General features: G+C 38.2%; 1 protein-coding gene across 5 annotated transcripts in view; it reads right to left on the reverse strand.

Annotated features, from left to right (window-relative positions):
* Nucleotides 1-21,246, reverse strand: part of Akap6 (A-kinase anchoring protein 6) — a 515,042-nt gene that overhangs the window by 282,846 nt on the left and 210,950 nt on the right. For all 5 annotated transcript variants that reach the window (XM_074068188.1, XM_074068190.1, XM_074068191.1 and 2 more), the window contains exons 3-4: nucleotides 19,107-19,358; nucleotides 1,476-3,242 (exon numbers count right to left, since the gene is read on the reverse strand). In XM_074068188.1, the coding sequence (XP_073924289.1) occupies nucleotides 1,476-3,242; nucleotides 19,107-19,358 (2,019 nt within the window). The remainder of the gene's footprint in view (nucleotides 1-1,475; nucleotides 3,243-19,106; nucleotides 19,359-21,246) is intronic.

Below are 21,246 nucleotides of genomic sequence, written 5' to 3' on the forward strand. Positions count from 1 at the left end.
CTCAATGAACCTCTATTTCCATCAAAAAAGAGAATAATCTGGCATGACCTGTCTTCTTTATATAATGTCTGTGAAAATCAAATTTAAAAGTATATCTGGAAGAACTTTATATACAGTAAAGTGCTAGGCAAATGATAAAAGGAATGTCTTTTATATATCACTGAAAAGAACCCATAATAATGATCAAATTAACTAGATCTATCTCCAATAGTTTTGGGGAAAGGGCCACTACCACAATAATCATAGTGAATCCCAGATCTCTCTTTTTATTTATTTTTTATTAGGATATATTCATTATACAGGGGGAATTCATTGTGACAATTTCAAATAGGCTTATATTGTACATTGGTTAGATTACCCCCGTCATTTCTCCCCCTCAACCCTCTCCCTGCCCCACTTAAAGCAATTGCAAGAGGTTTCTTTATTCTCTTTCATATAAGTGTATGAAGTCCATCCACCATATACCCTCACCTTACTCTCCTTCATTCCCCCTCCCCCTCCCACAAGTACCCCTTGTTATTAATATTTAAGTCTATGTTCCAAGGGGTTTCTCAATGTGTCCTTGACTTTACTTTGGTCTGTTCAACCCCTTTCATTGGTCTCCCTGCCCTTTTACCTTCCAGATTCTCCTCCATTTTTCAATAGCTTTTACTACATATTCTAATATAGTTAACCTACTATAAAGATGTTATGTCTTACGACATTGATGTTCTATTATTCTCTTTTCCTTCCCTCCTTCCTCAAGTTCCACAGAGTAGTTCCACTGTTACAAACATGTTCTACATATGAGTTTGTATATGGTCATAGCCCAGATGTCTTTTAAAGGATGGAATCATAACTTATATCATGGAACTCATACATGAGAATTTTGATAGGTCTGCCCTCAAAGATTTCATCATATTTAATAATTCATTATTAAAGTACACATTTATCCAAAATGTCAATTCCCTATCCTATAGCCCACAGAGATACACATGGTATAGATGTCATGGTTATAAGCCAGAGGTCTTGGAAAGGAAGAAGAATAAAGAAAAACAAAGATTCCCAGTAAGTTATAAATGTCTTGTCTATTTCAACAGGAAGGCATTAGCAACGTGGAAGCTATTCTGGGGCTGAGAACAAGTGAGAAGCACTGAAGGTACCTGGAACATTCTATTCATGTATTCCTAAGGCACTTGTGTGTACATAGCTATTATTCTGTTATAGTTTGTGTTATATACCCATCTACCATTCATCAGGAACCTGTTAAGTTTGAGCACCATCAACAGAACTCTATACCAGGCAGCTAATGCATTGACAAGGGCAGTTCCTAGTGATGCAATATGCAGTGATAATTGTGCTTTTTCCTTTCTCTGAGGAATCAGTTAGGTTTATCAAAAATAGTAACACATTTGATAAAGGAGTAGAAAGATGGCCTTTTCCCAACATTACTTTCAAGTATCAGGTAAGAAATTATTAGGTTAAGACTACCTTACCTCTATTTTTTCCCATATGGCTTCATAATTGTCTTGATGTTGAATATCTTGCATTAGTTTCTGGATTAAGGCTGATTTTGTAGCAGAATGGCTCTCATTTTTCTCAGAGGATGAGGCTCTCTCTGACTTCTCATCAAGGTATTTTTTCATGCCAGAGAGAGGCATATACAACTCCTCATCAGAAAGAATGTCACTCAGAGGTCCAGATTCAATACTCTCCCCCAGGGAAGAGGCTATGTCACTGGATGAGCTTGGAGACACCCTGCCTTGCCTTGTATGTTTTTTCTTGATGTGGTATGTTGGATAGATCTCAGAATCTGAATTCATTTCAGACAGTTCCCAATCATCAATATTCTGAATGGTTTCTCCTCTAGGTTTCTGAGGCAGAAGCTTTGTGAGATTTTCCAACTTCAAAGCTAACACTTCTGTCTGCTTAAGGTGAGATGGCAGTGCCAAGTATTCATCGGAACCATACCAGGCCTCCACAACCTGACCGTTCCTGGTGACATGACTTGGGGAAGAGGAACAACTTTTTTTATCTTCCTGTTTGGAAAGAAGGGGTACAGGAGACATGATGTTATCTGAGCCAACAGAGGACTCACTACTCTGAGTGAAGGGTGGTGAACTGGATGTTTCTGACTGCACTGGCAATTTGCCATTCCAACTTCTCTGATTACACAGCTCAACTGAGGATGTGGAAGCAGAATCTGTTTCTGGTCCCTCTATGGCCTTGGAAACACCAGAAGGCTTTCCATTTCGCATTACTGGGCACTTTATGTTTTCAGTCTGCTTGCCAGAAACAGTTCCCCGTTTAGGTACTTGGCATGCAGACACCTCTTCTGAGGTCTTGTGTGGTTTCTTCAGTTGTGGTTTCTCTTTATGGTAGTCGTTAAGCCTTCCCAGGCTGGAAGAGATTTCTTTAATGTGACTTTTGACTATATTTTCAAGATTCCCAACCCCTACCTTGTGCAAACACTCATAGGACTGGCTGGCAGCAGATGGGCTGTTGGGGTAGGAAGACTGTAACACCAGGCAAAGTTTAGATCTGTCAGGAGGGTCCACCAGTGAAGGGGTGCTTCTGCTCATCTCTGGCTTCAGATCAACCATCTGCTTCCTACCATCACTGCCTTTCAGATCATTCTTAAAAGTTTCTTCTTTAAGGAAAAGCCCTCTTTTTGGCAATGTGGGCTGGGTGGGAGAGTCCTCGTTATAATTAAAGCAATCTCTGATGGATCGCTTGGGGGTTGTATTTTCACAAGGAAGAGGCTGTTGGTTCTTCCCACCAAAATGTGGGGAGGAACTAGATTCTTGCTTCGTACTGTCAGAAGAGGGCAGAACAGTATTTGTTAGTGCTTCCCCTGAAGATGACATTCCCAGTGTTAGATCTTGTTGTTCTTCAATGGCAGAAGCTTTGTTTTCCTCACATCTACCTTTGTCCTCTGCTGAAAGAGATACTTGAGATGTCTCCTCACTGACTGCTTCACTGCAGGTGGAAGGGATGGGGTCAGTAGCCACTGAAAGTAACCCAACACTTCGGATAAGCTCAGGGAACTCCTTTTCCATTTCACTGTAGCTCCAAGAGTCAAAAGGTTTGGTTTTGACCTGGCTAGAGGTCATGTCACCCAGGCCACCAAGCAAATCCTCACTTGGACTGTAGTCAGACAGTTCAAATGCAGTAATGCCACAATCCAGAGACAAGTAATTTTGAGAACATTTAATAGTTAACTGTCCTGAGTCATCCACTTCTGTTAGAGAATCAAGCCGGCCCTGAAACAGAAAACAGTAATGATTTCAGTAAACATGGCATCAATTACCCTTGACTGATGTTCAAATAAAATCTCAACACAGGCTGCAATGAAGGTCAGAAACGTATCAGCCACAGTTGCTTCTCCTTGGACATACGGAAGGGCATATTAATCAATTACCACATTGCTTCATGTATAGCATCTAGTTCTTAAATATTTAAAGGTTGTTCTTTAATCTGAAGTATAGAGCCTTAATAGAAATGGTCAAGATCAAGCTCAAAATATTCATTCTTATTTTTATTTTCTATTTAAAAATCATGTGTTAATCATTTAATAAGCATTTCTTAAATAAATCTTTAAGTAACAAAATTTCAGAGAACAAAGTACTGTAAAAGTAAAATCTTGGGCTGGACGTGTGGTTCAAGTGTTAGAGTGCTTGCCTAGCAAATGATTGCAAAATCCTGAGTTCAAACCCCGGTACCACCAAAAATAAAACAAAACAAAAAAAACTCTATGGATGTCCATTTTGTTTTCAGATATCACTCCATCATCCAACACAGGTAGTTAGGTCACAGTAGATGCTTAATAAATATTTTACAGTGGAGTAATTAATTATATTAATCCAATTATGTAAAATATATATGCACAAATCATAGGAGGTGAAATGCTGAGTTTGCAAATACATAAAACAGTTTAAGATTTATTTCTGCTTGACCCCATCTTTCAAAGGTATACACAAGTTATCGTGGAGAAAATTAATGAATACCAAGTTTATTATCGTTGCCCTATCTCCTTCCTCTGCAGGTGTTTCTCCCTCTCCCAGCTCCCACCAACAGTTGGTTACTAACTGCCCACCTCTCTTATTATTTATAATTCCAAGGAAACTATTTTGCATACTAAAAAGTAGCATTACAAATAATCATTTTAGCTTTCTGTTCTTTAGTTGAGTGGTTAAGACTTTTGTGTCATCACTAATACAGTTTCTAATATGCCACAATAAACAGGGATTTTTGATTGATAACATGGGATAAAAGAGCCCCTGGAATCCTACTAAGCCTTGCCAAGCTGAAGGATAGCCTGGTCTGATCCAAGTCTTTTGGGAATGAAGGGAGAAAGCTGAGGAGAGGTTGGTATATACTGGACCTCTGTTCTTCTTGAGAAGGGACTGTAGTGAAACCTACTGAAACCAGGCCCCATGTAACTGCTAGAGCCTATGCCTCTTTCAGCCAGGGTATCCAAGATCTTACATGGGATTTTATTGTTCATTTGTTCATTTTATTTTTGGAATGCTCTCTCTCTTTAGAACTTTCCCATGCCTTTATCTCCCACTGACTCCAACATCTAAATAATTCAAATAATAATGATGAAAAGCATTATTTACTGTCTCTAAGCCTCAGTTCTCTCATTCATAAATGAGTATGGTTGATTACTATTATTACTGCTTCAGTTAATCCTTACAACTTCCTTCTGGGATCTGTACTGTTGTTCTGTTTTACATAAGAGGAGCCTGAGCCAAAAGAAGGAACATAAGTAGACTCTGGCCTCATATCCAAGGACCAAGCTAGGCTTGGACTGAGACTGTCTAACCAAAAGTCCAGCTCTGACTGCTGGATGTTGCTTTAAACTGACATCTACCCTCCCCAATTAGTTTTCTACACTGCCACCAGGGGAACCTTTACAAATTGCAATGTGGTGTGGCTATTTTTCTGCTTAAAATTCTTTAGTAGCCTCCTCTTGCTGTCAGGTTAAAAATCCAAACCCTTCTAAGGCTAAGCAGAAAGAGGCTTCTGTCATTCCACTTTCCTCTTCCTGGTTGCACCCGATCACAGTGTCCTCCTTTCAGTTTCTGAATATACCACTTTCCCTCCTGCCTCAGAACCTTTGTATGTGCTGTTTCCTCTCTAGAAAGCTTCCCAACAACACGGCTTTAACCATATGACTCTTCCTCATCCCTTAGATCTTAGCCAAAGTTTCTACTTCTTCAAGATTCCAGACCCTTACTTAAACCAGAATCTTTTATTGTAAGCTCTCAATCTATACTATTTTCCCTTTAAGCATTTAACCCAATATAAGTAAATACTACTGTGATTATTTGACCAATTTGCTTCTCTTACTGTTTCTAAGCACCATGAGAGTATTAGTCACCTAGAAAATGGCTGCCCAACGAGGGGACCTACAGGATTCTGCATAGAGGTCTGTATAGAGTAAGCACTCAAAGATACATCTATTGATTGAATGAAGGATGACATTTTGGAATGTCTCTCTATGCCTTCATATAACTTCTTCCTCTGATTATGTACTTTTAGTTGACTCCAATGATTAAAAGCTCCAAATTTCAGAGTCAAATTCTGGTTATAGAACTAATTAACTATGTGATTATTAGCCAGTAGCTTGATGTTGCAAAGTCTCATTTCTTTCATCTATAAAAGAGAAATGATAAACCATGCCACAGGGAAACCGAGAGACTTAAAGGAGACTATGTAAGATATGAGTCTAGTACATGGATCAGTGCTCAATGAATGTTCACTCTTGTTACTTATTATATTGTTCCTTATAGTAATAAAATAATAAATTGAGGAAGAAACTATCAATAAGATGAGAGTTACCTCTAAATGCTAAATTATATTACACAAAGTAAGTAATCAATATTAATGTCAACCTCAAAGAAAATTGTGTGACTTTTGTGCTTCATACCTGGGCTAGATCCTTTGAATAACAAAGTCAGAAGCCAAAAACAACAAGGAGTTGGTCAACCAAACAAAAGTCACAGTTTATGTAATTTTAAGAGAATAATAGTGAGATTCCCAATTTAAAAGTAGGTGGTATTTTTTAAAAATCTCTTAATTTTTATTACTCAGGAATTAATCTTCTATAGAAATAGTATTACAAATAATGGTCAAGTTCCTAAGCTATCCCATAAGATCTATTTCAGTTGCTCATTGGTTGAAATTTGAAATATTATTTCTGTTTTGTTTATCATAGTTACCGCCCTGAAGTACTTATATGAGGTTAAAGAGGCACTAAAGAAAAGCATTTCTATGATTAATAAAGAAAAAAAAATTTGAGAGTTAAGATAACAATTAGACCTGGAAAACTACTAGCCTCTGCCTGCCTTGAACCAGCATAGAACACCATGCCTCTATGGTATATTCAGTCCCCATTTTGGTGGTCATGGTGCCTTCAGAGCAGCAACACTGTCTTGAGTGATAGGTGCTTAATGGAGAGAATAGATAAATATATTTAATATGTTAGATAAATATATGAATACATCTCAGAGAAGAGAGTATGACTACTTTTCCTAAACTTTCAGTTTCCAGCCAGTCACTGGTTTGGAAATAAAATATATTCAAAAGCATTTAATGGTCCAAATGGAGCCCTCTCTCATTCTGTTCCCAGATGGTTCAACTATCTCAAATATGGAAATAATTGAGTATTTGTTACTCAAGGATAACTAATTTTTATTCATACTGAATTAATTAATATGAAAAATCCCTCCCTGCTGTTTAAAAAACAAACAAACAAACAACAACAAAAATGTAAGCAGAAGCAGCACAGTCTTGGTCCTGGAGTGTAGCTCAGCAGAAGGTTAGCCTAGTATGTGTGTGAGGTCCTGGCTTCCATCTCTAGCACTGCACAAAAACAAAACAAAAACAAAAACCACCACCACTACCACAAAACCCAGCAGAGTCTTTCACTATGCAGAAGGAATTTTAGTTTTAGGGTTTTTTTCTTTTGTGTGTGTGACGGGGTGGGGTGGGGGGTTGCTAGGGATTGAATCCAGAGCCTGGTGCATGCTAGGCAAGGCAAACATTATACCACTGAGTTACATCCCCAGCTCCATGTACAGGCAATATTGTGAAAAAAAGTTCTCTGAGGTTTCTCAAAGCAGGTGAAAAATGATTTTCAGTATTCAAAATATCATTTAGTAATGCTAATACTTTTAATTCCACTGATTCCTTCCAGAACACCTTCCCAAATAGCTTTCTAACGCACATAAGTAATAAAGTCGTGGATGGATGTGGAGTTGTGAGATGAGTGCATACTAGTTTCACTGACTTTCTCATTTTAGAAATATTCCATTTAATCGTTAGTGCAAATACCTGTGGCAGCTCTGCCTAGCAATGTCTCTACTCAAATATACCTCCATTTAATATGCTACGATGCAGCTTTTCAGGTAAAGGCTCTATTTTATGGAGGTGGTAATTTATTCACTTTATTACTGGCTCCAATATAGTCTCAGATATTAATGAAGCCCCCTTATTTTTTCTAATTTGAAGCAAGAGATTTTTCTTTATTCCTTACCCATAATTAAGTTAACAGAAGCCTAGTTTCAAATGCCTTTTTAGATCTTTTTTTTAATACTTACTGTATTTTGCCACCAACTGCATGTGCAATTTAATACTCATAATTTAAATTTCTCTATTAAAATACTCCAACATTGTATTAGTCTGTTGCTAGTTAACAGTCACTTTTATGCCCTAAGTAAGTGTTTTTTACTAAGATGAGAGTTAGAGAGTCAATTTTACTGTTTCAAGTATGGATATACTAAAAAAACTTACATGCCCTTTTCTATCCTAATCTCACTGCACAAAGTTCCTTATGTTTTAAATTCTAACATATAAATTCATGAATTTCTCCTGCATGCCACACACCCCCAAAAGTCCTCAGACCAGATAGACTAAACTCTTTCAGATTCCTTTCAGCTTTACCATGTTGGGGTTCAATAATTCTGAATGCATTCCCAAGAGCTGAGTATGCTCGCTGAGAAGAGCAAGTAAAATAGGGAAGTGTAGAGCAAAATTTCATTTCTGATGGGCAAGGGGAAAATACATGTGCAATTTCAATATAATTTATATTATAATTATTAAGTATTTCCATTTCTGCAGGTTGAAATTATGAATCAAATAATTAATCTCTAGTATTAATTCACAATCCTCCAACCTAAAGTAGTTATCTCCATATTTCTACACCTGAAGTAGTGATTATCTACATTATTTAATTTCATTTAACTCATCAGGCATTTACAAGGTATAATAAATGGTAGGGACAAAGATGAATATAATCTGGAGCTATCCTTATGCAGCTCAAAATCTAGCACATTCATTGTCTTGACATAAATTAGCTTTTAATAAGTGTTAATGGAGGAATACACAAAATGCTATGTTGTAAATGATCTGGAATAACTAATGTATCCCCCACAGAGAAGGAAGTAACATTTAGGTAAATTTCTAACTATATCATCTGGCACATAGTAAGCTCTCACCAATGCTTGCTATTGTATTAATGATAATTGTAAAGAGTTATCACTGTGTAACATTACCTCTCTGGACTTCAGTCCTCTCATCTGTAAGAGGGACTCAATACCTGTAAAATGAAATAAGAACACCTGCCCTGATGTTACGGTTCAAACATGAAATGTCTCCCACAGGCCCATGTGTTGATGCTTGCTCCTGAGTGGGTGGTGCTATTTTGGAGGTTGTGGAAATCTTGGGAGATGGGACTTAGCTGCAGAAAGTAGGTCACTGAGGGTGGTCCTTTGGGGGTATCTTGTTCCTAGCTTCTCCCTCCCTCCCTCCCTTCCTTTCTTCCTTCCTACCTTCCTCTCTGTCTCTTTCTCTCTCTGCTTCCTGTCTACCATTAGGTGAACAGCCTCCTCCTCCACACATTCCCTCAAATGTGATGTTCTGCCTCACTGTGGGCACATAATCAACAGAGCCAATGACAATAAACTAAATCTCTGAAACTGTGAGTCAAAATAAATCCGTCATCCCTTACATCTGTCAGATATTTTGTCATAGTGATGAGAAAAATAATTAATACACTTCCCTACCTCCCAGAACGGGGTGAAGATCAAATAAAATTATGAAGTTGATTGCTTAAATGTTACATCTTTGAATGCCTAGTGCCTTATACATAGTAGGAAATCAACAGAAATGTAGAGAAGGTAGAAAGGAAAGAAGAAAGGGAGAAGGAATTAATATTAAAATAGAAGTTGGTTAAAAAATATCTTGGTTTTAATTATTCCCAGGTTTATGTGCTTAAGCATTTGTTTAACCTCTCTTAAATTCAGCTTTTCTTTCTATAAAATGGATCTATTTTTTAATATTCGTTACCTTCTCTACTAAATAAAACAAATATAAAGTGCTTATCACAGTGTATGAATATAGAAAATTTCAGTGCAACACATTTTTTGCACAAATTTGAGCTTTGCCTTAAAGTGTTTTTTATTCATTTGTTTAGTTGGCTTGTTTTATGTTACTAAGGCATTTGCCAATTTGTTACCAGATATGATCTGTTCCATATTTAAATAAAGAAAAAAACTCATATTTTATTTGTTCACTTTCTTGAGTTTCAAATCTACTCTTTAATGTGGTTCTGAACTCCAACTAAATTCAGAAGAGCAAAAACGAACCCTCCTTCGCTGGAAGGGACATCTACTATCTTAGTTTATCAGTGTTATGTTTCATTGTACAAATATTTCAAATTGAATTTATTCTGATAAAGCCGAGAATTTTTCCCTAATTTCTTTCCTGTTTTCCACAATTCCAGTTTGCTGGCAGAAACAAAACTAAGCAGCCTTTCAGTTCTCACAGAGTCACATCAGGCAAGCAAATAGGATCAGAAATCCAGTTTCAGGAAGGATGATAATAGAGTCAGAAGTTCAACTGATAGAAAATACCTGAGAAGCAAATCTCTGAAAATCCAGCGTTCCACTGTCCCTCACACAACATATTCTTGCACCTCTACAATACTGAAGACTGACCTCAAATATAAAGATGCGCGAAGGTGCTTCAAACCACAGCCACAAAATACTGACCTCAGCAAGACTTGGGAAGGGGTGCCCAGGGTGAACAGAGGCATGGCAGGGAGGTGGACAAGGGAATGGGTCCAGAGGGAAGACAGAAGGCTGCAGATAGGACAAGCGGTCCAGCCAGGCGCACGACCTTGGCCACCAGAAGTGGCATGGAGCAGATCTTGGGGCCTGCAGCCGCCGCGTTGGCTAGGCAGGGCTTCTGGCCCGTGCTGAGCGGCTTCCCTGGTGCCCCAAGCCCCTGTGCCCGCTGGGCGCTCCCCATGCCCTCCTCCTTCAGCCCGGGCAGTCCTCGCTGAGGCGAAAGGTTTTATTGTTGTTGTTTTGTTTTACCTGGCAGGTGTAAGCGCCTCCCGTCTGCCCTACAGAACCATGCCAGCTGGTCGGGGTCAGGGGAGGACCCAGCCTGAGCAGCTATTCATGGTTGTTCCTGAGCCACGTGGCTGTTTGGGCTGGGGAGGTTAGAGACCCTGGGTGAGCTCTCCTTGTAAAAAGAGGCAGGGAAGGAATGAGGGAAAGGGAGGAAGGAAAGGTGTTGCGATTTTGAGGTGGCCTGCCGGTTCTCATTAGCCCCAAGTTGTGGGGGGAGCACATATTGGGCAGACCTTGCCACTCACCCCCACAGCGCAACCCACAGGGAGGCGGACCCGTGTCCCTCTCTCTGGCATTTCCCAGCTACTTCCCTGAGGGCAGGGCTCAGCCCATTCCCTTGGCAGGGTGAAGAAAAATAGAAAAAAGCATAAGAGAAACCCTCCAAAGTGCAGGATCTAGGGGTTCACCATTTTTCCCGGCTGGCTTCCCTAAATGTTAAGGGCAAATGGTGTTTCCAGAAGGCCTTGGTTCTTGTGTTCTGGCTGGAAGAATGCAAGCAGAACATATGGGTGCAGATGGGGTTTATTAAATGTTAAATATATACTTGAGGTAAGGAAAACTTAAAGGTACTAATTAATGCTGTCCATCACAATTATTACCCTAAAATTCGATGTACAATAAAAATTGTTTTGTCAAATTGTTACACATTAAAAAAAACTCTAACAATAATTGTTTTAAGTTTTTGTGTGGACAGTTTGGATCCTTCTCTATGACATTTACAGTCAAGCTCCCAGAAAACATTTCTAACAAGTACCAACTTCTCAAACAGTTGTTTATTTATTGTTGGTTTTGCTTTATATTTTCCTTACCAAACTTTAACTGTTCACTGTTGATATTCTGCAAAGTACAATAGAAATAACACGTTTTCTTTTTCTTTTTTTTTTATTACCTACAGAAAAAATGAGGCTTACTTACAGCTAAGAGGTTAAAAAGAATGGGTCCTTATGTGTGGGCATTTGGAACAAAAAATTTAATTAGAGGTTTTATTCTTAGCAATTAAATCTATTCCATTATGATACCTCAATTATTTATTTGTTCTGTTTTGTTTTGTTTTTGTGAGGGGTAACATTAACTTTAATGCTGGACATTAGTAAAACTTTGTTCTCTGTAGCTCAATGTAGTATGTCAGATTCTAAACTTGTTTAAGGTCCTTTCTAAATTGTGGATCTGTAAATGGCTGGGTTCTATAGGATTTGGATTCTTGGCTTTCTAGGTAATAACAAAGCCCCTTTATGAGGCAACCCAGGACCTAATTATAAACACCTGGAGTAAACTGGACAACAACAAAAAGCCACTCAAACTTTGAAGGTTTACTGCCATTTGCCCTAGCCCTAGTAATCCTAAATTTAGATAATCCTTTAAAACTAAAAGACAGGATGTTATATTCAAAGAGGGAGAAGTTCTGTAGCCTCTGACTAATTCTCCAAAAATATCAACTGATGTCACATCCAAAAAGACTAACAAAACTTTTTAAATCCCACCTCAGTTTGCTTCAGTTATTTGGTTTTCCATTAGGATGACTAACTCACATGGACACCTGTCTCTCAAGGGGAGATGTCTTTTATTCCTATAACACACTGCTATTTTGAGCCTGAATGTTGCGTGTAACATGTCTGTGTTCCATCTGAAAGCCTCTTTGAAGAGACCATGTGGTCACAGGAAATGCTGCCACCATGGTGGAGGCACCACATGTCCAGCACCATTTTGCCATCCTCTAGAAAAATTATAACTTGTGATTAAAATTCTCTGAATTTATATAGTTTTTATACATGCCATTTTTACTATATTAATCTGTTAAGGGTTAAAAAAATAAAGTAATTGTGGTAAAGAATTGTTATAAACTACTTAGCAATCTAGCTGACTAATTTACTAAAGATAATAACAAAAATTAATTTATTTGAAAGTGCACTCTGAATTAATATGATTGTTTTGTATATCATTGTGTGCTTTCTGTGTATGTCTTAGTCTGTCTCTTTCTTATGTACCTGAGGCCACTCAATTTTAAGCTTAAATGTGCACTTATATCTGATATTCTTTGGCATGCCTAGGTCAAAACATCTGTGTGTAGGTGTTGTTAGGATGATTCCTAAGCTACTTTTATAAAGTTAATGTGCATGACTGTCTCAAAAGTTATCTAAAGTTCTAATCCCAATCAGGCTTAATTTATCCTCTGCCTTAGGACTAAGGAAAATTTATGGACAATAATCTCAATCTGTTTCTATCATGAGTGTAATTTCCATTTAACTCTTCTATAATTAGTTTAATTGACCCATGTGTTCTTGTAGATTGCTATTATTAAAAAGATGATTTAATTTAATTTTCTTCCTAAGTCTTTTAAGGTATAAAGTTACTAAGAGTTTTATTTAAAACAGTGTTATCTAAATTCAGTGTTTACCGTAATAAACCACATTAACAGAAGCAAAGACAAAAACCACTTGTTCATCTCAATAGTTGCAGAAAAAGCCTTTGATAAGATCCAACACCATTTCATGAAAAAAGCTCTAAGAAAACTAGGAATAGAAGGAAAGTCCCCACATTATAAAAGCTATATATGACAAACCTACAGCCAGCATTATACTTAACGGAGAAAAACTGAAACCATTCCCTCTAAAATCAGGAACCAGACAAGGATGCCCGCTATCTCCACTCCTATTCAACATAGTACTGGAATTCCTAGCCAGAGCAATTAGGCAAGAAGAAGGAATAAAAGGAATACAAATAGGTAAAGAAACTGTCAAAATATCCCTATTTGCAGATGACATGATCCTATACCTTAAAGACCCAAAAAACGCGACTCAAAAACTCCTAGACACCATCAATAGCTATAGCAAGGTAGCAGGATATAAAATCAGCATAGAAAAATCATTAGCATTTCTATACACTAATAATGAACGAACTGAGAAAGAATATATGAAAACAATTCCATTTATAATAGCCTCAAAAAAAATCAAACACCTAGGTTGTAGAGGATGTGAACGACCTCTACAAGGAAATCTATAAACTTCTGAAGAAAGATTTTGAGGAAGACTATAGAAAGTGGAGAGATCTCCCATGCTCATGGATTGGTAGAATCAACAGAGTAAAAATGTCTATACTTCCAAAAGTAATCTACATGTTTAATGCAATTCCCATCAAAATTCCAATGACATTCAAAAAGAGATTGAAAAATCTACCGTTAAATTTATATGGAAACATAAGAGGTCACGAATAGCCAAGGCAATACTCAGTCAAAAGATCAATGCAGGAGGTATCACAATACCTGACTTCAAACTATATTACAAAGCAATAACAATAAAAACAGCATGGTACTGGCACAAAAACAGACATGAAGACCAGTGGAACAGAATAGAGGACCCAGATATGAAGCCAAACAACTATAACCAACTTGTCTTTGACAAAGGCGCTAAAAATATACGATGGAGAAATAGCAGCCTCTTCAACAAAAACTGCTGGGAAAACTGGTTAGCAGTCTCCAAAAAACTGAAACATGATCCATGTATATCACCCTATACCAAGATTAACTCAAAATGGATCAAGGATCTTAATATCAGACCCCAAACTCTAAAGTTGGTAGGAAAGAGTAGGAAATACTCTGGAGTTAGTAGGTATAGGTAAGAACTTTCTCAATGGAACCCCAGCAGCACAGCAACTAAGAGATAGCATAGATAAATGGGACTTCATAAAACTAAAAAGCTTCTGGTCAACAATAGAAATGGTCTCTAAACTGAAGAGAACACCCACAGAGTAGGAGGAAATATTTGCCAGCTACACATCAGACAAAGGACTGATAACCAGAATATATAGGAAACTTAAAGAACTAAATTCTCCCAAAACTAATGAACCAATAAAGAAATGGGCAAGTGAACTAAACAGAATTTTCTCAAAAGAAGAAATTCAAATGGCCAAAAAACACATGAAAAAAATGCTCACCATCTCTAGTAATAAAAGAAATGCAAATTAAAACCACACTAAGATTCCACCTCACCCCTGTTAGAATAGCCATCATTAGCAACACCACCAACAACAGGTGTTGGCGCAGATGCGGGGAAAAAGGAACCCTCTTACACTGTTGGTGGGAATGTAAACTAGTACAACCATTCTGGAAAAAAATTTGGAGGCTACTTAAAAAGCTAAACATTGATCTACCACTGGATCCAGCAATACCACTCTTGGGGATATACCCAAAAGACTGTGACACAGGTTACCGCAGAGACACCTGCACACCCATGTTTATTGCAGCACTATTAACAATAGCCAAGTTATGGAAACAGCCAAGATGCCCCACTACTGACAAATGGATTAAGAAAATGTGGTATCTATACACAATGGAATTCTATGCAGCCATGAAGAAGAACGAAATGTTATCATTTGCTGGTAAATGGATGGAATTGGAGAACATCATTCTGAGTGAGGTTAACCTGGCCCAAAAGACCAAAAACCATATGTTCTCCCTCATATGCAGACCTTAGATCAAGGGCAAACACAACAAGGGGATTGGACTTTGATCACATGATAAAGCAAGAGTCACAAGGGAGGTATGAAGCTAGGTAAGACACCTAAAAATCTAGCTAGCATTTGTTGCCCTCAATGCAGAGAAACTAAAGCAGATATTTTAAAGCAACTGAGGCCAATAGGAGAAGGGGACCAGGACCTAGAGAAAAGGTTAGATCAAGAAGAATTAACCTAGAAAGTAATACACATGCACAGGAAAGCAATGCAAGTCAACTCCCTGTATAGCTATCCTTATCTCAACTAGCAAAAACCCTTGTTCCTTCCTATTATTGCTTATACTCTCTCTTCAACAAAATTAGAGATAAGGGCAAAATAGTTTCTGCTGGGTAGTGAGGGGGTTGGAGGGTTAGGGAAGGGGTGGGGGCAGGGGGGAGAAATGACCCAAACATTGTATGCAAATATGAATAAAAATAAATAAATAAATAAATTCAGTGTTTACAAAGGTTATTTCAAGATGCAATTAGGGTTGGCTATAGTTTAAAGTTTGCCTAGAGGGTTTTCTGAGGTCAAAATTTAAGGTACTAAGTGTGTTTAAAAATGGGTTTCTATTTTATCAAAATAATTGTCAGGGACTTTTGGTGGTTTAGGCTAATACAAAATTTTATCAAAACCAAACAAAAGTTCACCCTTCAGTTGGGCTGATAAAACCTTAAGTTTTTAGGAGTCTACAAAAAGGTAATTAATCCTAAAATACTAAATTATACATGCCATTCTCAATGACTGAGTCTGTTATTTTTGGGCTCCAGGGAATACATGCAGATCACAACAACCCTGTTATGTGTCCCAAGTCATTCTGTTAACATCAGCAGTCTGAGATGTAACTTTTTAATAACATCCAAGCCATGTCTCTCAGTCATGGGGTTTTCTAACTTTATGCTTACCCCCTTATCTCTATTTCTGTATCTAATCATTTGAGACATTAATCTTGTTGGTTTATTATTTAAAATATATACTTGTTCCCCTATTCTTTTCAAGTTTACAAGCTGACTACAACCCCATGGCCTGATATGAAAATTGACCACAAGCGATGGGTTTGCATCAGCCAAGCTTACATTGGTGCAATCTGGATTTGATAGTTAATTCTGTACTGGTTATTAATACTCAATAAATTGTCTTCCTTCATATTGTTGTCTTCTCATTTTACATGTTGTTTTGGTATCAGCTTCCTTGCCCAGTGTATGTTTTAATACATGCATTGTTGGTTTAACATTCAGGTTCAGCATTCCATTTAGGAACCTTCATGCAGGGGTGGAGAGATGGGTCCTTAGGACTCGAAGCCAGGGGCCCCTGCTACTTGTTCACTCCAGAGATGTCTGATGGAAACAGGTTGAAAAGGACCTGTATGAGGAACTTCCTTATTATCTAAAGAAGGGACACCTCATGGATCCAGGAAGTTATCACTCTCTCCCAAAAACCGCACTTTCCCTTTCCCTCTCTCTCTCTATCAGCCAGCATAGAAGCTGAGATTTACCACTTGGCTGTATCCTCAAATACTGGGAGTGCTTTGATCATGCTAACCAAAAAAAAAAAGATGACTAGTTTTCTTCATAGCCCATTTAAAATTATTTACTATTCTTTGCATCCTGCCTAAATTAGTCTCTTGCCAGATGCAAAAACCCTAAGGTATTTTTCTGGTAACACTGAGAAAACTAAGTGTAAACTAAGTAAAAATTCTTTTAAATGGTTCTAATACTGCTAGTGTCTTATATGTGTATCTAGATGTCATAAATCATTTACGGAGTTAAAAGTGTATCCATGTAAACAGCTATAGTTCTTTTATCAAAGGTACATTCTATCTAATAAGGTCTTTGACATTTCTGCTTTTTATGACCAATGCTAAAAGTTCTGCCATTTAGGGCTGATATCCATTTGTCAGATAAACATTGGTTTACCTGTCATGCTTGTCGGATAAACACTGGTTATCTGACATCGGCTAAATCATATATGATATACAATTAAATGTTAAAACAAGGACTATTTAAAATTACTGATACTGTCTTGGAAAATTTTGGGTTTTTAATTGCCAGTACTGCATTGACAGTGCTGACAACTAACTTATTACTTTACCTAACAAAATTCAAGATTTAAACTGTGATTAACCATGGTTTGGTCATTACAGTTTGATCCTTCAGGAGTATATATAGGCCAAGTTCATGAAAAATGACTCTGACAAGTGCTTATCTGTCAACCAGGACAGACATTCTTAAGTACTGGGGTCATTTTGTATTTTCCTTGTAAAAACTTTATAACTGTAGCCTGATAACACTTTACAGAAATTTAAAGGTATCAGTACAATTAGATTTAATTAAGCCCAACCTAACAGCCATTTTCAAATAAATCTCTTTGTTGCTTAATTTGTCCAAAAATGTTGCATTGGCACTGACGTCTGATCTGTTCAATGTGTTATTCCCACCCTTCCATAGGACAAAATCTGACTTTCTAGATTTTCCAGGAGAAGCCACTCCTGCTACAAATGGACAAAACTTCCAAATTGGCAGAATCTTTACAGATGACTACTCAGAGAAACAGTTTAAGAGGATGCAACCCCTGAGCAGTTGGTGTCCTCCAATGTCTTAGAGGAACAAGTGGCGTTCAGCCACCCAAAACAGTTCAAAAGGACTGCACAAATGAGAGGACTTCTCTAGATCCAGCTGGAGTCAATTATGACAGACTTCTAAAAGTAACCAAAGCTGAGAGATTTTTAAATGGGGCTCTTATGCTTGTGCTCTAATATGTAAGCTTCCAGCAAAAGGTAAACTCATGTCTTTGGCCAAGGCCTTCTGTTTAAGCAAAAGCAATATTAACTTTCAATGGTATTTAACTTCTGTTTAAGGACACTGTGAATCTTTTTCTGTACAGAACGGGCTCATTGATGTTTACTCTCTAATTGGACTGACACCTACTCCCCTGGTACACCTAGCCCCTAATGTAGATATTGCCCCAATCAATCAGTCCTTAACTGCCCATTATAGTGACAGTCCAAAACAGAGGGCCATCTAAGAGTTAAAAATGTATAAATACCTATAGGCAAAGACTATCACTTTTCAAAAGTCCTTTATCCTTCCTGCCACACCTGGCAGAGTCCCTTCTGATGCTCCTTTCAATGCTCATATTCAGGTCATGTCTTCTAAATCGAATTTATCTCTTCCAGAATTAGAGCCTTTAGGTCCCAAATCATGAGGCAATGGGGCTATTGATCTCTACAAATGAACAAGCTCTCCCTGAGCAACCCAGAGCTCATGAGAAACCTTGACTATGCTGGATGATAATTCAGACACCTGTATCCAAATGAGCCTCAAGGGAAAGATATAAGAGAGATTATTTCCCTTTGTAGGCAGCATCTGCTGCCCCTTGTCAGCCTGAAGCAGATACCGAAGATTGACCGCCCCCCTTCAGTAGCCCCCCAAAAAGAGTTTCTTGGAATATTGTCTCTCAGGGAGAATTTGAGGCAGGGTAGAGTAGGAAAGTTTGGGACTCATATGCAGGTTGCCCAGGGATGGCCCAGACCACCCTCACTTGGCTGGGAACCACCCATGCCCCTCTCCACTCATTGATTATTGGATGGGATTTTGCTGGTTCCTCCCTTCCCATAGATTAGCGTTAAGTTTCAAAAGCACCTGAAAAAGAAAAGCACACTCTCTCTGCCGGTAGACTCCATCTGTGCCCCACCGTGCTCCCCTTTGTATTTCCCTTTCCCTAACTTTTAATAAACACCATTTACACCCACGTGTTCTGCTTGTATTCTTCCATGCCAGAGCTCAAGAACCAAGGCCTTCTGGAAACACCATTTGCTGTTAACATGTTTACTTGTCTCCATTCCCTACTAGATTTGACTCTCCTTGATGACAGAGACCATGTTGTGATCACTATTATATTTGTGGCACCAAGTGCCTGAACATAGTAAGTGCTCAATAAATATGTGTTTAATAATTGAAGGGGGATCAGGAAGTTAGGTTAGCACCAAAATCTTTGATGATATCTGTGCAAACTACTTGGTATGAATGAATTCTGGTCTAAAGCCAAATTCACATTAACAGTGTCCTAGCTTCTGGTCACTATGACTGGATTCAAGGCCTTGCTTAGGACCTGCTTATTTATCTACAAAGAATTCCTATCCACACCTCCAAAATGAAAGCATTCTCAGTGGAAACACTTGATAAGGCATTACTTGAGTTCAAAGAAAACACTGACCTCCTTTGTCTCTTCAGAAAAAGCTTGCAGAATGTCGGTCTGCCTGGTGTAGTTGCCATTGGCGTCCTGAAGTCCTTGCAAAATGCGCTCTCGCAGGACCAGCACAGAGACCCGGAGCTGGTGCCAGAGAAGCTGCACTGCATGGATGTCCACAATCACATTGACAGAGTAGGACAGCAGCTTTAGGGAGAACTCTGTTTCCAGGAGGGCATGGATTTGCTCGACATGGTCAGAAATGTCTTCACAAATGTCCTGCAGTAAAGAAAAGCAAAATGTGTGATGACTACTTTACCCTGGAAGAGGGGGAGGTATAAAAGGTCACGCTTTCTTTTTACTACCAGTTATCAGAGCCTACAATAGCACATGTTGAGTACCTGGCTTTGTTTTAGTTCAGATACATAGTTGCAGGCCATATTCCTGTGTACTGGGCCTACCTTTCCTTCGGGGAGGTTGATCTTTTTTCTAAATCGCAAAAAAATCTTACTGTTCTTTCAGGTGCCTAAATTGCATGTTCAGCTAAGTTGAGAGGTTCACTGCCCCCTCACCCTCAGTCCACCCTCTGTTCTCTTTTTCAATTTTTGTTTGGGGTTTTAGTAAGAGAACTAACAGTTGTTCTACTTGCTAGTGGTAAGATACACAGAGCACACAACACTTCTGGATAGATGCATTGTTCAGACATCTAACATTAAGAAGGATGGGCTAGAATGTGTGCTTCATATGAACTCCCAGTTGTTCTCATGAGCTTATGGGGTCTTGACTGTAAGGGGTAATTGTAACTCTCCCACAAAGACACAGTTCAATACAGAAATTCACAATGGATATCTTAATTTCTAACCCACACTTTTCCAAAGATGAAAACAATAAAAATATAGTTTAAGAACCAGAAATTTTAAACAAAAACATTACTAAGCCAAAGTTTCAGCCACTTTCACACATAATATTTTGTAGGCAGAATTGGTGTATGACATGTCAGCTGTTCTTATAAGTTCCTAAATTTCCATTATGGTGCTAAGAGGCCAGAAACATGAAATGAGGGTCATCAATGGCACTAAGGATCAGAGTGATGCAGGCATCAGCTAAAAGTACTCAGTTACTTATTTTTAATTGTGTGTCAATGATTTTTTAAAATTGGGTTTTAGTAGTGATTTTTGTTACGAATAAAATTTTAAGATAAGCATTTGCATTCTGTATCCTATTATCAGTGTCAAAATAATCTTTCTGTGCTAGAAATATAACCTTCTGATTTCATGTGTGTTCAGTTACTGTTTTAAAAAGAAAAACTTTAAATTCCTCTATATTACATTGACAAACGAGTATGGTTCCCATTTTTCTCTCTCCATACCAAACACACCATTATGTTAGGTAATTTCAATATTCACATTGATGAACCTCCACCAACCTAGCCTCAAATTTCCTTTACAACTCTTAGGACCTTCATACCCATTCCATTAAGACATCTCTATCACAGCTCTTCACTGGACCTGTCATCACTCTACCTGTGCAACAATGTAAGAAAATCTCCTATGCTAGCACTCTCTCTTTTTCCAACTTTTTCACTCTTGTCTTCCACTACAGGGCTCTTCTACTTCCTTTAGCCTACCAGCCCTTCCATCCCCTTTTGCTCCAAGCACAGCACCAATGATAATCACTTCAGCTACTGTCTTGGCAGTGTTCTCAACTTCCTCACACTCTTGATCTTATAACTTGGATTTGTTAACCTCCGTCTCTTTTGTGTAACTTTGATCCTATAGATGTAGAATACTTTACATACCTAGGAGAGCAAAAGGCCTTGTCACCAGTTTGTACCACAAAATTACTGATAGACTGTTGTCCTATCAACTCTAGTTGCTTACAGATGCTATTTGCTTGCAAAAGTTAAAGAAGGATACTAATAATCACATGCTTGCAAATATAGACCACTCAGTTATCACCTGCTGTGGGAAAACTCTAGACCAGCTGAATCTGATTCAGGCATCATATTGATACTTCAGATGACATTGGACTCTGGTAACAGAGTAATCATTATACCACCTACCCAGAATAGACAAATAAGCATTTCTTACCTATGCCACTCCCATTCCCCAATATAAAAGATGATGCATCACCTTGGCACCACAAAAGCTCCATGACAAAACACATC

This window comes from Castor canadensis, chromosome 3, assembly GCF_047511655.1.
Source record: "Castor canadensis chromosome 3, mCasCan1.hap1v2, whole genome shotgun sequence".
Lineage (NCBI taxonomy): Eukaryota > Metazoa > Chordata > Mammalia > Rodentia > Castoridae > Castor > Castor canadensis.